This window comes from Centroberyx affinis, unplaced genomic scaffold (genome assembly GCF_046629955.1).
Source record: "Centroberyx affinis isolate AG114_WGS23_722 - 3 ecotype Tasmania unplaced genomic scaffold, CSIRO-AGI_Caff_v1 ptg000693l_1, whole genome shotgun sequence".
NCBI lineage: Eukaryota > Metazoa > Chordata > Actinopteri > Beryciformes > Berycidae > Centroberyx > Centroberyx affinis.
The window spans coordinates 174,628-190,791 of record NW_027279313.1 but is presented as its reverse complement, the minus strand read 5'-3'; the positions used below and the strand labels follow the sequence as shown (position 1 = coordinate 190,791).

Here is a 16,164-nt window from a genome sequence, read left to right as displayed (position 1 = left end):
GTTATTCACTGCCTCTCTGGGGGTTCACACGCCAGTCGCAGCTGAAGTCCGCCCCCCAGTTTTACATTTTCAAATAGAAACACAGCCTATTAGTCCAGACATTTTCAAAGAACACATGCATTATGTTCAGAAATTCATTGTTGGAAATTACTTAAGATTTCAGAGCGTAGTAGGCTGGCTGAATAGGTTTAGCAAATTATTTAAATCACTAATAAATCCGTATCTGTTATTGTTTTACTTTACAAAATCTTTATTTTGGTTAAGGCTCTATTTTAATTTTCAGCTGTAATAAAACACAACTGAACCGATATGCAAAGCATTTCTATTTCTAGTTTGATACCTTTTATCATTATTGTCGAGAGTTCAGATCTGTCTCGCGATATTTCCCACTTGGCAACTGGAATGTTTACACTGGATACAGGGAAGCAACAAGGTGAGCAACAATTTTTTTTTTCTGTTTAGCATAGAAAACACAGCAGTTACCGGGTTTTACCTAAACTTTTGAACGACAATGACTTGGTCAGACATAGAGTGAACTAAGAATTGCTCACTGACGCCTTTTGTTAAATGTTTACTGTTAACAAAAGCTAAATAACTTGTACTAAAGCAGCTAGCTAGCTAACTGTTAGCTTTCCTGTCTCAGCAGAGAGGCTATTATCGTAGGCTATTGCTACCATCCCTCAATTAGCTAAAGTACACTTGCAAACTCATATAAACTTGCATGTTGTAGTCAAAGCTATAATAACAGGTGTGGTGTCTGGAACCTCTGTAACCTGCTAATAATTTAGTTTTTATTCAGTTTCAGGCTTCAAAAGATTCAGACCCCTCAGCTTATTTTATGGTGTTGACTGTAACGTTAGTGTTTCTCTCCATTTCTTCCCCACTAGATTGCCGTTCGCATGCAGTCTACTGATGGAAGCCAGTACTGGGGCCCTCGCCAGTCGCTGTGGAGCCTGATAGTGGAGCATGTTCCTGAGTCAGAGCTGCCAGAGGTGCGTGGGGTGCTGGGGGACTCCCTGCTGGACATGTACACAGAGCTGCACTCTGAGGTGAGCTGGCATCAGTTTCAGTGCGTAACACCTGTTTCATCATTCATGTTGTCTTCATTTTTGCCATTATTCGCTGTTTTTGTGATGCCTTGCTGTATCTATTTAAAGAAGACAGTTTAGTGGAGTCTTTCCTAAACAATGTCAGACCTCAAAATGGGCAGTAGGCCTGTTTTTGGTCAGCTCCCACCATCCTGAGTAACCCACTAGTATTTCCTTTTGAGCCTGGTTTCAGGGTGAAACTAAAGTTTTCTCAGCTAAGCGTTCCCGGCCAAACAATTTAAGAACTCCTGCTCTGGTAGTAGGCTGCTTAAATAGGTTAGTTTGGCCGTGTACTCTCATTAATAACGATTCCCAGACTCTCTAATAAAAGTGAAATGTGGGTTAATTGGCACATTGCCCCACTGAAGCCAAAGTGTGAGCCAGACAGACATCAATATTTATTCAAGGCCAACTAAACTCTTGCCCCCAAAGCCCCTTGCATGGAAGGCACTCAAGAAGGCCTCCTTCAGCTCTGGCAAACAAATGACCTCAGCCAAGAGAGATTTACTGGGCCGATGAGAAATCCCCAGCTAAGGTGCAACTTATAGTGGCACACGTCAATAGATAGGCCCATCCAGGGTCAAGATGGAGGCCTAAAACGTGATTTAAAGAGACAGGCAAACCAAGAAATGACAAGGTGATGCAAGCAGCGTACCATAGAAAAACAGGGCGATCACAAATCATAAATAAAATGAATCATAAACAAAATACGTTCAGTAATTGCTGTACCTTGTACCCTGTAGTTTGATTTTACACTGATGTGTAGCCTATCCTGACTGTGTTACATGAGAAATGGCTCAGTTGTCGACCCTAAAGCCTAAGATGTGAAGACACGCAGCCCTAGTCTGCTGAGGAAAAGCTGACTTATGTAAGGGAGGCCATGCTGTGTGCACTTAAGATCAAGCCTATAGCTGAAGATTACAAGCACACACACACGCACATACAAAGAGTTTATCTTATCAGCACTTTCTTCAGCATATAAATCTCTCTCTCTCTCTCTCTCTCTCACACACACACACACACACCTCCCTCGCCTCTCTCGCTCTATCGCCATTCTTTCTTTCAGCCCTTCTCTCCTTCTGTCTGTCTGTCTTTCCTGCCGTCCTCTCCCTCTCCCTCTCCCTCTCCCTCTCCCTCTCCCTCTTTCTCTATGCTGTATTTATTCAGTAGTGAAATCTCTCCATCTGAAGATGTTATCAGCACACTGCCTGCAGTGCACCAACAGGTCAGAAGGCGTTCAGCAGAAAACAAGAGTCTGGCCACAGTCTGTCTCAAGTCATTCCATGAAAGTTAATCACAGATCACATCTGTACATGCACGCTCACATGCAGACCTACAGTTGACTGACACACACACACAAGCACACACACACCCCTTAGAAAATGTTTTTAAAAAACACATGTGAAATGTGTGAAAACCATGTGTCTATCATGTGATTGTTGGACATTTCATATGTCAAAACCTCCTTTTCACATGTGATTTGTTTTTGTAAGGGTGCAAGTACGCATGTACATGTGCATGCAAGACTCCCTCTCTTTCACATAAAGACACACACACACACACTCACAGACTCACACATATGCAATGCAGTTCAACTCAGTTGTCTTTTTACCTTACACAAATGCTCAGTGAAACAAAAAACCTGGGGTCAAGGTACATTCCAAAAAAACAAAAACGAGAGCGGGACGGACAATATAAAAACAAGACAGTGCAACAAGACAACATGGTAAAACAGTGCAATCAGAAGTGGCTTCTGACTTCAAGTATTGCAATATTATTATATAATGTATATGCACTATACAGTAAGTGACTGATGCAAAGTAATTCAATTCATATACGCTCTCTCACACACACACACACACACACACACACACACACACACACAGAAAGAGGCCCCAGTAAGCTCAGTGAGTCAGGGGGCCGGTATAACAGGGTTAAAGAGGCTAATCCTCTGCTGTTGATAAGACCATTAGCAACACATATTCTCTGACTCTGATTGTGTGTGTGCATGTCGTCTGTGTGTGTATGTGTGTGTGTGCGTGCGTGTGCATCTGACTTTCAGTATTGCTCTGATATTTTTTCACTTATATTCAGTGGCTGGTTGCAAAGCCCCCAGCCGGAAAGAAAGACTTAGGCTGAAGGCTTTAGGAAATTTCTGGGAAAACAAAGCACAGAGCGCCTTATTCAACTCTCCGGCTAGCGCAGGTTTCCTTCATTCATTACATTTAGGTTGGCTCTCTTCCTTTTTCCCCTTTTCCTTCTCTTTCTCTCTTTTACTCATCTTGGTCTCAGCCTATATCTATTTCTTTCTCTCTCTCCATTCCCTCTCTTCTGTCTCTCTTTCTTTCTCCTGCAGACATTTAATGAATCCCTTCCCTCAGTGAGCCACCATGAAAAGTAATAGGCCTAGTAGATCTGCAGGCGACTCCTCCATCCCTCCATTCCTCTCTCCATCAAGGTCTCCATTGTCTACGGCGGCTAGATCAGATATTAGCCTCTCCTTTCAAGTCTCTCTAGGAGCCCAATCTCTCTCTCTTCCCCCCCCTCTCTCTTTCCCTCTCTGTCTTTCTCTCTCTCTCTCTCTACTGTGAATGAAAATATTTCCCAAATGAGATAAAGTTCTTTCCTATTAAAATTCTCAAGAATGAATGCTAAAACCGTCCATTATAATAGCTCATAATAGTTTCTGTAACTGACAGGTTTAAACAACACTCCCTTAAAATAGTTCCTGGATGAGATCAACAGTTTCACAGGAGAGGGAGGGAAAAAAAATCAACGAATAACTTGTTTGCCAGTGAGCCATGAGGTCTGTAACATAAACACCTTAACACCAAGAGAGACACAGCCAGTGTGGGTGAAAATGGCCCTGTGTGTGTGTGTGTGTGTGTGTATGCATGTTTGTCCCCTCACTCAGTTTTCCCACTCAGTATTTTTACTTTTTACAGTACACAGACACATACACACACACACACACACACACATACACACACACACACACAAAGTCCAGAAGCTGTGTGTTTAGTATCCTCCAATGGATTCCTTTGAAGTCGAGTCTTTGACTGAGCGGGCAGAGAAATGATTGGCAGAAAACAGGTGGGGAGGTGTTAATGGTATCCAGACTTCATGAACTTAGACACGCAACATACGCACACGAACACACACACACACACACACACAAACACACACTAAGTTTATCTCACTTTCTCTCACTTCCTCTCTGTTTTGTCTCGCAGCAATTTGCCACACTTGAGTATTTTTGTTTTTTTCTTGTTTCCATTTGGCTGTTTCATTGTGGTTGTCCTGGAGATAATGTTTTTAACACACAAGGCTGCGTACTAGTTAGGGGAAACACGGCACTGAGCGGAAAAGCATACACACACACACATCTATGAGCCTCGGCCCTCAGCACAGAAGAAGTCAAGCACAGAGGCTGACCTTTTTCCCATTTTTCCCTAGTAGTTTCTTTAAAGGTAAAGACAAATCCTAGCTCAGCAATGATAACCCTAGGAAAATAGGAAAATACATAGACTAAAAGGCTGCCTAGACCCACAGCATTCAAGCCTATTTGTCACTCTAAAGTAATTTCACAGTGTCCATTTTGCATCCCATATATCCCATAAGCGTTCTTCAGGTGAGGACATAACATGCCGCAAGCGAAAGCAAGCTATAGGTTTACAAAGGTATAGCAGAGTAGAGCTGCCTGCCACATGAAAAAAACCCTGTATCGCCTTAAGGCCATGACACTTAGGTCACATTTTGAATCAATGACACCCCAGGTGGGTGCTACACATCGGTGGTGGATGAGTTGAGACCCCCCCCCCCCCCGATATGTGAAGCGCTTTGAGTACCTAGAAAAGCGCTATATAAATGTAATCAATTATTATTATTATTATTAATGTAGGTGGACATTTTAATCCATGACCTACAATATTGTTACATCGTGAATACACAGGGATGAATTGTGTTTATCTTATGTGTGTTTGTGTGTGTGTGTGTGTTTCAGTGTCTCTGTACACCAAATCTTCACAGTTATTCAGTGGGGTAGTGGAACAAAACTGGATCCATGAGTTTGGCCTTGAAGTGTGTTGTTGTTATCATTGTTGTTGTTATCATTGCGTGATTCTGTCAGGAGGTTCACATTCATTTTATGCTATTTACACATTCCTGTGTAAGCCTGAAGGCAATATTAACTGACCATTTTCATTGCCTTATAAAAAGCTGGTCATGTGTCATTACCTTCATAACAGTTTGTATCTCTGCCAGAGGACTGACATCTCCACATAGTGAGTATGGTTACTTTAAATTGTATCCTTAGATTATGTAATCAGATACTGAAATATGGAAACTCTAATCAGGCCAGGATACTTTTTAAATAACATTAGGTGAACACTTTTATCCAAAGTTTTTAGGATGAATCCAGTATGAAGTATGAATGAATTTTAGTATGAAGTAGGAATCCAACACCTAACCCTGGTAGCGTTAGTGCCTTGCTCTCCCCACTGAAGCTGCACTGGCACAATCAGAGCATAATTGCTTTTTCACAGATTATAGTCACATTTTGGCCTCAGTGAGACATGAAAGAAGGAAGATAATCCTCCACTGCAGCGTAGCCTTTCCCTGGGAGCCCAGATATCATCCTCAGCCAGGGAGACTGTCAGGGGGAATTATTGGGTGGCGGATGTCTGGATCAACACTTGGAGCGTGGCAGGTGGACTGTCCACTCTCCTTGAAAAGGACAGGATAACAAAATCATATTTCACTTTGAAATGTTTTCATTTACCAGTATCCTCGCCTGGTGCGGCATCATGAGCTGTCAGCCGCTGACAGTATACGTCACCTGGACTGTGTATTCACCACCAGCATTCAGACTTTATTTCTGACTATTGACAACTGCAAATAAGTAAATTGTATCTTGAATAAGTGGTCCCTGAATAAAGAAAGACTAAGATTATTATTTTAGTCCATCTGCTTTAGTTGGCATCTACAAGTGTGCTGTTTCTCATAAATGGGGATGCAGCAAATTTAAGTATGAATGAATCCAGTTATTCAGTTGTATGATTGCGATAATCCCTTGTCGTCTTAACTAACCTTGATAACACCTTTGTTGTTGATCATAGGTGGAGATGTGGCGCAAGATATGGCATGGGATCCAGCGAGGTGGTAACCATAGTAACAGGGCGGGGACCCCGCTCTTACGTCAGCAGCGCTCCCCTCTAGCTGACCCCCCCAAAGTCAAAGAGCTGCTGAGAGCTGAGATCCGGATGTTGCTACAGTCTGTCAGAGAGAGAGCCATCAGGGACGGAAGGTAGGGACAGGACACACACATACACGCACACACACAACCGATGCATCACATAGTTTTTATTAAAGGCCATCATTCCACTGATCATTCCATCACTCCACTGAAGATGCCTAATTTTCAAGTTTGGTCACGCCAAATAATTATAGACACTGAAACTCACCTTTGCTTAATAACAATGGTGGCTATTTAAAAGTCAGGAAGATGGTGTCATTACAGTGTTAGCCATCTTAGAAGTCCATTATGCAGCTATAGTGTACTGAATCTATCCCCATTATTGCTCCAGCGCAGACTAGCCTCTCTCAAATATATTGTGACACAAAATTCAAATTAAATTCACAGTTCCATGCTCTACGTTCAAATTCAGACAATGTGTGACAGTGATAGTCCACCGATCAGGCAACTTCATGCTTAATTAACAAGCAGTTGAACTCACCATTTGCACAATAAAAGACCATTTATTTCCATAATATTCAAAATCCTTTCCCTAATATTCAAAATGCCATTGCTTTTGATCAAGTATGTCAGTCTGGTTCATAACAGGACACACAACAGAGCACTTTTTATTTTTATTTTTACCTAATTGAAAACAATCTCTCTGTCACTGTTCTTTTCTGATTAATGGTCCAAACTGAGCACAACGTTTCTCTCTGGGCTTTTTCACTAGCCCATGTATGGGGTGGGCAGGCAGGTTAAGACCCTGCTCTCACAGCCTCTACGTCATTTTCCCTCCAACAAAGAGTGCCATAAAATGCCATATTGTGCTCCCTTGTCAGTTACAAATGGGTTGGAAAGGAGAGGAACAAAGGTTTTTTGGCATAGGGATGTTGCAAAATGGTTTGGGAATTGTGGAACAATAGAACAATTAGAGGAGGAGAAGACATCCATGCATTCCACACCAAATACCAACATAACATGAGAACACTAGATTTTAAAGGCCCAGTCACCACTACCTTTATTTGCGCTGCGAGTCATTGTATTGAAGACATTTTTTTACACATACATTTCGAAGCTGGAAAAGGTTTGTTTACATTTGTAATGTTTGTAAAAGATTATAGAGTAAAACTGTGATAGAGAGTAAAAGTAGTTTGAAGCAATGAAGCATGGTATTCTGTATCTGCTTCTCATGAGGCACAATCATCAGGGAGTTGCAGGCGGCTCAAAGAGTGACATTAAAACCCTCTTATTGCTGTTTATTCTTTTTTTTATCACTACAGTTATGGTTACAACTGAGGTGACAGAGGGGCTTGTAGCAACTGATAATGTAATGTACAAAATGTCCCTCTAAATGGGCTGAAAATGTAGTGTGTAAGTACAATGTAAGTTATTACATTATCTGACAATTACTACATTATCAATTGCTACAGGGCTTTTTGCAGGCTTGGAAAGGGACTTCAATTTACATTTTATCTACTATATATTTTAGGCATTTAGCTGATGCTTTTATCTACAACAAAAGAGCCGGTAGAGTTTCAATGTCTTGCACAAAGTTACTTTGACTGGACACATTGCAGGAGTCAAACCTGTGACGAGTCCATTACAGGACGGTCTCTCTAACCATTAGGTTAGAGACCATCCTAGAGCTGAACTAACTTTCAAGTACCAAAATGTGTGTGTGTGTGTGTGTGTGTGTGTGTGTGTGTGTGTGTGCAAGTAACTATCCCAGCAACTAGCTTGCTGCTGCCAGGAATGTCGACCCATCTCACCTCTTTGGTTTTGTTGCCGCCTTTTAGGAAAAACACAAATCAAGATTGATTGTTCTCTGTTTATGTGACTAACCATTTGTTGCCTGTCGATTTGTCGACTTCCTGTCTGTTGTGATTTTCTTTTTTATGTGTCCAGTTGTGTTGAAGCTGTTAAACTATGGACTGCAGCCAGCTCTTCCTTAGGGGTTTGGATTTGGGTTTTGTATTTATATATTACATTCTACATTCTACACATAGAATTTATACTCTAGGAGTGGAGAGTCTCTGATCTGGGTAGTCATTCTCAGTCATTCTTATATTATATTCTCTAATTGGGCTAACAGGTAAGCACCATATTTATAGAGAAGGTACACACAATTTTACCAAAAACAATTACCAATTTAATATATCACATTCACAGTTATTTGACATTCATTCTGTAGCAAAAAAAAGTGATGTCAACACTAGGAAACAATTGCTGCATTGAAGTTATGCATCAAAAGCAAACAGCAATGGAGAGGGAAAATAATGAAATATGTAAATAGACATGACTTATAGGAGCAGTAGAATGTAACACCGGTGCTTGTTATCACAGCTCATTTGACAGGGATTTATTTTGAAGTAATCTGTCAGGGGCAGGAAGTCATCAAAAATGTAAATGGACTACAAAAAGTCCAATTCAGTGGAAATCTAGCCTATTGTTATTGGCCGTGTGGGGTCAGTGCCAAAAACGTTTTGGTACCACACAAGCTGCTTTTTCTCTTTGAAGTTGACTACAGTATACTTGTTGACCTTGATGCATATTTGTGTGTGTGTGTGTGTGCGCGTGTGTGTGTGCATGTTTCAGGCCTTTGATCATTCAGTTAGTCAGTTAGGCTAAGTCCCAAGTGTATCAGCTGAATGGCTTTCAGGAGCAAGCTGAACACACTTCCCTTCTAATAAGGCTCTTTCTCAATTCAGCTCAATTTAACATGCTTTATTGACTTGAAAGTTGAGAACGACATTGCCAAAGTATCAAGATAGAGACCAGCATTGCTCTCTCTCTCTCGCTCTCTTGCACTCTCTCTCCCATACTCTCAACCTTATTTAACCTTATTTATTTAATTTATTTGTTTAAGAAAGAACACACTGTTTACAGCAAAAACCTGGTGGAGACGCTTCACTTCCCCATCCCAGATTTTTCTCACTGGTCTGGGGATTTGATCCATGTGTATGACCTGAACATGTTGTGTGTGTGTGTGTGTGTGTGTGTGTGTGTGTGTGTGCGTGTGTGTGTGTGTGTGTAGGGGGGCGGGCTTGTAAAAGTCAACTGATTTATCTTATTGGTGGGGCTGGTGTGGTCATTTTGGCTTCCTCCTGTGTGGTCCTGATGCCCAACCCACACACACCCTCACACACACACACACACACACACACACACACACACACCTCTGTGTTATTGTCTGAGTGGTTTGTTGGTGGCCAACAAAGAACCATTTTTTCCCCGTGCAAGGACTATAAAGTTGAACAGAACTGACCAGGCCGTCACCCTGCCTGCAACCTCCTGCACCTGTTGCTTTCAGACTAAAGGGTTTGTTCTCCCAGTCATCATTCACCAAAACTCCCGGACTGTCAAAACATAGCCTCTAAATCTGGAAACCAGCCCTAACAATTCAGAGGGCATGGAAAAGTTTGGTACTTTATTCTTTCTTTCATTTTGTATACAGTTTATCAGTCTTAAAAGAGGATGTAAATGTGTGTGTGTGTGTGTCTGATGTTGTGGCAGGGTTTTCTTTGTGAGTTTGGAGCAACTCTAAGCTGCTTATACTTAAAGTAAATACAATGTAGCCGCTGTTCCTGCTCCTAGTACCACACACAGAGCGTATTAATGTTTGCTCTCCCGAGATGTGGGGCGTCTTTTGGAGGACAATAATTAAAGATGGTTTAAAATCTATGGTCAGGGCCCAGTTCTGCCTGTCTGCCTGCTTGTCTGCTTGTCTCTCTCTTGATCTCAATTCATTTCAATTCAATTCAGTTGAAATTCAAATTCCCGCTAGAAAGACTGTCTCACCTGTGTCTCTTTCTTTCTCTTGCCCCTTCCCTTTTCGTCTGTAGGGACGGTGACGACGCCTTGTTTCGGTACAAACCTGACACAGTGAACTACGCCCTGGGTCACCCTAACAACTGCCCTAGCAACTGTAGTTACCCTAGTGACTGTAGTTGCCCTGGAAACACCGACCCCAGCCAACATGGAAGCAGGTTAGTAACCTGGACAAAGGACCTGAATATATTACTAATAAGAAGAAATAGAAAGTTCGAAATATTTTAGCCTATTTTTTGTGGATTTTTTCATGATGTACTCATTGTGGGATGCTGTTCTTGTAATGACAGTGTTCAGCCAGCTTTCTGTATTTTGTTGTATTTAAAATAATGCAGAAATGTCTTTTCTTCTTTTTTCTCTCCTCTCCTCTCCTCTCCTCTCCTCTTCTCTTCTCTCCTCTAGGCCCAGTTCTTGTTGTTCAGTCCAGTCTAGCATCCATGATGAGATTGAAGCAGTGAGGGACAAGCTGAATGTCACTGACATAGACCAAGTGGTGGCCCACCTCAAGTGAGTAGCATAAAGGATGAGAGGATGTATAGTGTTTCAGTAAACAACACATTCCAAAATGGTAAAACACTATCACAGAAACTTTCGGGAATAGTTGTTTGGACCATTTTTTTAGATTTGTAATGCTGACTATCAAACACACGTCACATATGTGTTTTTTATTTGTTTGTGTGTATGGACCCTGCTTTGTCCTGAGTGATGTAACTCATATGTACTCTGTAAGTCGGTTTTGAGTTGGTTTGGAGCAATCCAGGTTGCCATCTCCCCCCCCCCCCCCCCCCCTCACTGTTTCCCCTTTAGTTCCCCTCAGTTTCCACTCTTCTCCATGGCATCTGTTGCTCCCCTGCCTCCTTCTCACTCCATCCCTCCGTTCCCTTCCTCCATCCCTTGCTTTGAGGCCTAGAGGGCAATACAAACACTTGGGGCTGCCTTGGAGGGGAGTCTCTCTCTCTCTCTCTCTCTCTCTCTCTCTTTCTCTCACACACACACACACACACACACACACACTCCCTCTCTCTTTCTCTCTCTCTCTCTCTCTCTCTCTCTCTCTTTCTCCCTCTCTCTCCCATTTCCTGACTCAACCAGAACAAAAGGCCCCATTGTCAGAAAATGGATCCCAGACCAGACTGGAGCAGGCAGAAGATTCCTTTCCTTCGTTTGAAAGAAGTGAATAAAGTCTACTATAGTTATGTAACCAGAGAAGGAGAAAGAGCAGGGAGAAGGGGAGGGAGGGAGGGAGAAAGAGAGGCAGTGTGAGAGGGGAGAGTGAGAGAGAGAAAGAAAAATAGGACACTGTTTCCTCAGTACCTCCTGAAAACTACAGAGGATAAAGTTGGTCTCTGAGCAGACGCTAAGCACACTCATTCTGTTGTCGCTCTGTCTCACTTGTGATTGGATCGTGCGTCTGTAACAAAATCAAATTACCTTTTCCTAATCAGTCTACCAACGAGTACCATGACAACATGTTGAAAATGATACATAGTGTTTTATTTATTTTCTGTGTTCCATGAACATATATTATGTATACTTGTCACAGAGTTGACCACGGCATGAAGCTATAACATTTTCCCCCATCAGCCACAGTGGTTGAGGGATTTCAAATCGATCATGTTAAGAAAATAAAGATATTCCAAATAATAAAGTGGATACTCTAAATCACCACAGCTGTTATTAACAAAGCCTCAGCTTCTAACCAAGGTGCTTTGCTGTGTGTACGTGTCGTGACTGTCAAATGCAGAGTTTCCACTTTGGCCTAGATTTTAAATTTTGGCTTGCTAGAGTTTTTAAATGAAAAACAACTGGGGTACAGATGATAAACATAATCGATTCTCTCTATCTATCTATCTATCTATCTATCTATCTATCTATCTATCTATCTCACTCTCTCTCTCTCTCTCTCTCTCTCTCTAGGTCTGTCCTAATAGAAGAATGTGAAGCATTGAAGAGCCAGGTAAATCATCTACAGGTGAGAAGAATAAGATGGAGCACAGCCAAGTACTGAATTCATCTTTAATCCTCTGTGTCTGTCAGCTGCCAGTGGAGCAAAGATCTTAATCCTAAAGTTATTTATGGGAAACCAGGCCAAGACCAATGTATTGATATACTGTGTTGATGTGCAGCTGTCAGGTCTGCACTGTAGCTTCTACAATCCAAATCTATTAAATATAGCGTTGCAAGCATCCTAAAGAATGATCTTGAGTAATTGCATATTTTCAAATTCACATTTTTGAAAAGATTTGAGCTTTTAGTTTGTAATGTGGTTATTTATCTGACTGAGAACTTTGTCTTTGTCTTTGTGAAGTAACTCAGATACTTTTATCAACATGATTGTCACACTTCAGTGTTTTTATGTGGATGGGCTGAGGTATGTGAAACCTCTGTTTGGATATCAGTGATTGACAGTACACTGTCTTGACAGTACACTGTCACTACAGTACAGTACAGTACAGTATTGATGGTGATTTACAGTTTGCTGTAAATGAATTGTGCCTCAGGTTCTAGGCTCCATTCCATATGCATGATTTTTCAGGCATGATTTCCCAACCTTGGTATTCAAATAACCTTTTCGGTGCTTATTATGGTGCAAGTTATCAACCCAGCAGTATGATCGGTCAAAGATGCATTCCCGCCATGCTGTTAATTCCCATAAAGAATGATAAAACAAATATTGACTCGCCCAAAAAGAAACACTGTTTTTCCCAAACAAAACACATTTTTTTGACGTTGGAATCCTCCTTTAGACTTCCTCAGGTGAACCTGCTAACTCTCCACTGGCATTGAAACGCTGCCAAGGCTTCCATTTACACTCACACACACACACACACACACACACACACACATACACATGCACACACACTTACAGGGAGCCTGAAAGGGCTCAGTCTAAGCTTGTTTTTTTCCATCTGTCTGGCCAAGGGCTTTGCAGTGCTGAGTAAGATCGATCTCCTCCCAATCACTCCAATTACTTACTACACACACAGACATGCGCGCACACACACACACACACACACACATACACACACGCACGCACACACGCATGCATACATACAATCTGGTTACACTATCATGCTTGTCTGGCATTAGGAGAGAAACAGAGCAAGTCAGTTAGAGAGACCAGATGTAGGACTTTCCTGCAGACCAGATGTGGAAGTTATCTCTTTGTACTTTCTGTGTGTGTGTGTGTGTGTGTGTGTGTGTGTGTGTGTGTGTGTGTGTGTGTGTCTCGAGTGTGTTACATTGCCAATTCATCTGGACAACAAGGCACTTCAGTTGAAGAGTAGGAAATTGTATATAGAGGAAACTATATATTATCAGTCTAGCCAAGGAAACTGACAATAGCCTCTCCAAGTCTATGTATTTCAGATGTTTGATTGGAACCAAAATTTAGGTTGAGCTTGAGACATCTGAACAGCAGTTGATATGGCATGTGGCCGTAGCTTTCCACAGCACCTGCAATGCAAGACCTGCTTAATAAAATGCTGTATGATTATAGATTAGTAGCTGTGGCATGGGGATGATGCCACTGGATAGACAACCAGACAACACACAAGTAATGTTATTGGAAGAGCTCATCAGGCACTTTCACTGTCTGAAAAAAAAGCAGAACTGGGTGTAAGAGGGCGAAGAGGGGGGGAGTGGTGGAGTTTCCAGCCTGAAGAGCGCAGGGTGTGAGGCTGGATGGTGGATGGAGGATTCTCATTGGTCAAGAGGCACTCAAAGGCCGCGGCGGTCTTTCTCAATCAGATTCTGCAGTGAAACAGAAATGTGATACCTTATTGATCCCTGTAGGGAAATTGCCTCCTCAAGCGAAGGTGTTTTTCATCCAGCGTGTGAGCTGATGGGATGAAGCCGTGGCACTGTGCACTGTCCATACTGCTGCAGTGGTGGACGACGCTGACACAAGACATCGCCGCCTCATCACCTCAGAGAAATGGACTGTGATAACGCATTAGTCCCTGGGAGGAAAGACACTGGAAACAGCCCTCTGGAGCTTCTGTGTGGCTTTTATTTGGCATCAAAGAATAAACAAAAAGCAAAATAAAACACACACCACCGGTCCTTCTTCCAGTAATCACTCCCCTGTCACAGCAGAGTCCAAAAGTCTTTAGTCAGTCTAGTTAGCCACAGCTGTGTTTTTGGTGTAGTGAGCTCTATTCAGGGGCTCATTGCGAGGATTCATCTAGCTGCACTTGCTGAGACAAGAATATGTAGACAGACATTTAGAGGAGGGTTAATTAGAAGCTGGTGAACCTTGTTGCCCTGATGGGTCGCCCCCACCTCTCTCTGCCTCCTGGCCAATGCTCCTCCCTGCCCTCGCCTGCCTGGACGACTCCTTTTGTTTTAAATAAGAATAAAGATGAAACAGATATACAGTATCTTCATTATAGGTTTATACTGTGTACTGTTCTCAGTCAAGCAGGTCTTTTTCCACATGGCTATTTGGATGTCACTGTTATTGTAGTTGGAAGAAAAAAAAAAGTCTTCATTCATGGCTTTATTCATACAGTATGCCTTCAGTCTGGCACCAATCCACTGGGACAAATTCCTGGTACATGTAAATGTACTAGGAAGAAGAGCTGGATTTGGATTCTGATTGGAAGTTTATAGACACAGAGTGACAGTGCTAAGCAGGAAAAATACATAGATCTCCACCCAAATCACGTGCTTTTAGATCGCCGGGGAATCAAATCAAGCACATCTGTTTTGTATTTTTGGAGGCCTGTCATGATGTTAGCTATGTCTTCTACATTTTTGGTTGTCTCCACTGTGAATCGACTGGAAAATGGAAAGAAAATACATAAAATGGTTAGAAATTACTAGCAAGTACATGTATAGTCAGTGAGGTACTGTATCTCTGTTTAAACTCAAGACAAATATCAAGTGTCTTGCTGCTTGAGTTTCTTATCCACCACCATAGTGTCTAAAACAACTGAGACGCCTATTGATTTTTTTTTTCTTCCACACAGTTAAAATGTATTGTTTTTAAATTAGCCATTAAATGGAGCCAGGCAAAGATTGAGGTATTCCGAAGCTTGCCATGGTATGATCCAATTCTCTTTTTAGTGTAGCGTGCAGCAGCCAATCAGAAATTTGGCCCAGACACAACTGGAATGACCCATTTTCCTAGCGGGAGACTGAGAGGTTCATATAGGGTCTTGGCCTGGCACCAGGAAAGTACTGGGGTAGTTAAGAGTCACTCAAAACAAAACACACACACACACACATACACACACACAGACGTGATTGTTTAAAGTCTGTGCACACCGTTAAGTCAGTCTATTGAGTAAATTGCTCTAATATTTCTTCACCCTCGAGCTGTGGAAACTATTCAGACCTCCTTCAAATATACAATTTAACCTGCAGCTTAACAACTAATTTCACTGCAACTCTGTAGTAGACTGGGCTCTGCTGGGTGGGTTGCTTGGGATGTTGTTGTTCCTATGATTGAATGTGTTGCTGAAGGCTCTCCATTCGCTTAACACAGATGTAGCCCTGGGATAGGTGAACACGACTGCACAAATGCCTTTATGTCAGAGTGGGCTATATTTACGTTGGGTAATGTCGCACACTCCGAGGCATTCTCCCTGTTTGTGTTGTCAAACATGGGGAAGTCAGTCCGTGGCAGCAGTCTGGAGATTGTCATATTAACCCTGGGAAGCTCCCTGTGCGCTTTCCTAACCACCGTAATCACAGACTCTGACACTGTCTCTCCCTTGTGGCGCATGTCATTTCATTTTTTTTCCCCCGGTGGATAACAGTATTTTCAGGAGTGCTTTGTCAGTGTGGAGCCACCAGAAACTTCCCATACTGTGATGTTTTCTGTGGGTGAGGAATTTGCCATCAGAGTCAACAAGGATGGCAGTTTAGGCGCTGGCGATGATGCACGGGTCCTCGTTCCTCTGTGTGTGTGTGTGTGTGTGTTTGTCTGGCTGTGTGTCAGCCGAGGGAGGCGTTGTGTATGAGACTGGGCGGACTGTGGGGAGGTGGGACAGACTGCGGGTTTTG

At 42.3% G+C, this 16,164-nt stretch overlaps 1 protein-coding gene across 1 annotated transcript; it reads left to right on the top strand.

Annotated features, from left to right (window-relative positions):
* Positions 1 to 899: 899 nt before the first annotated feature.
* Positions 900 to 12,160, top strand: ccdc24 (coiled-coil domain containing 24). The gene is made up of 5 exons (XM_071519388.1): positions 900 to 1,049; positions 6,206 to 6,393; positions 10,167 to 10,310; positions 10,555 to 10,659; positions 12,070 to 12,160. The coding sequence occupies exons 1-5, from the start codon at positions 900 to 902 to the stop codon at positions 12,158 to 12,160; spliced, it is 678 nt and encodes a 225-aa protein (XP_071375489.1).
* The last annotated feature ends 4,004 nt before the right edge of the window (positions 12,161 to 16,164 follow it).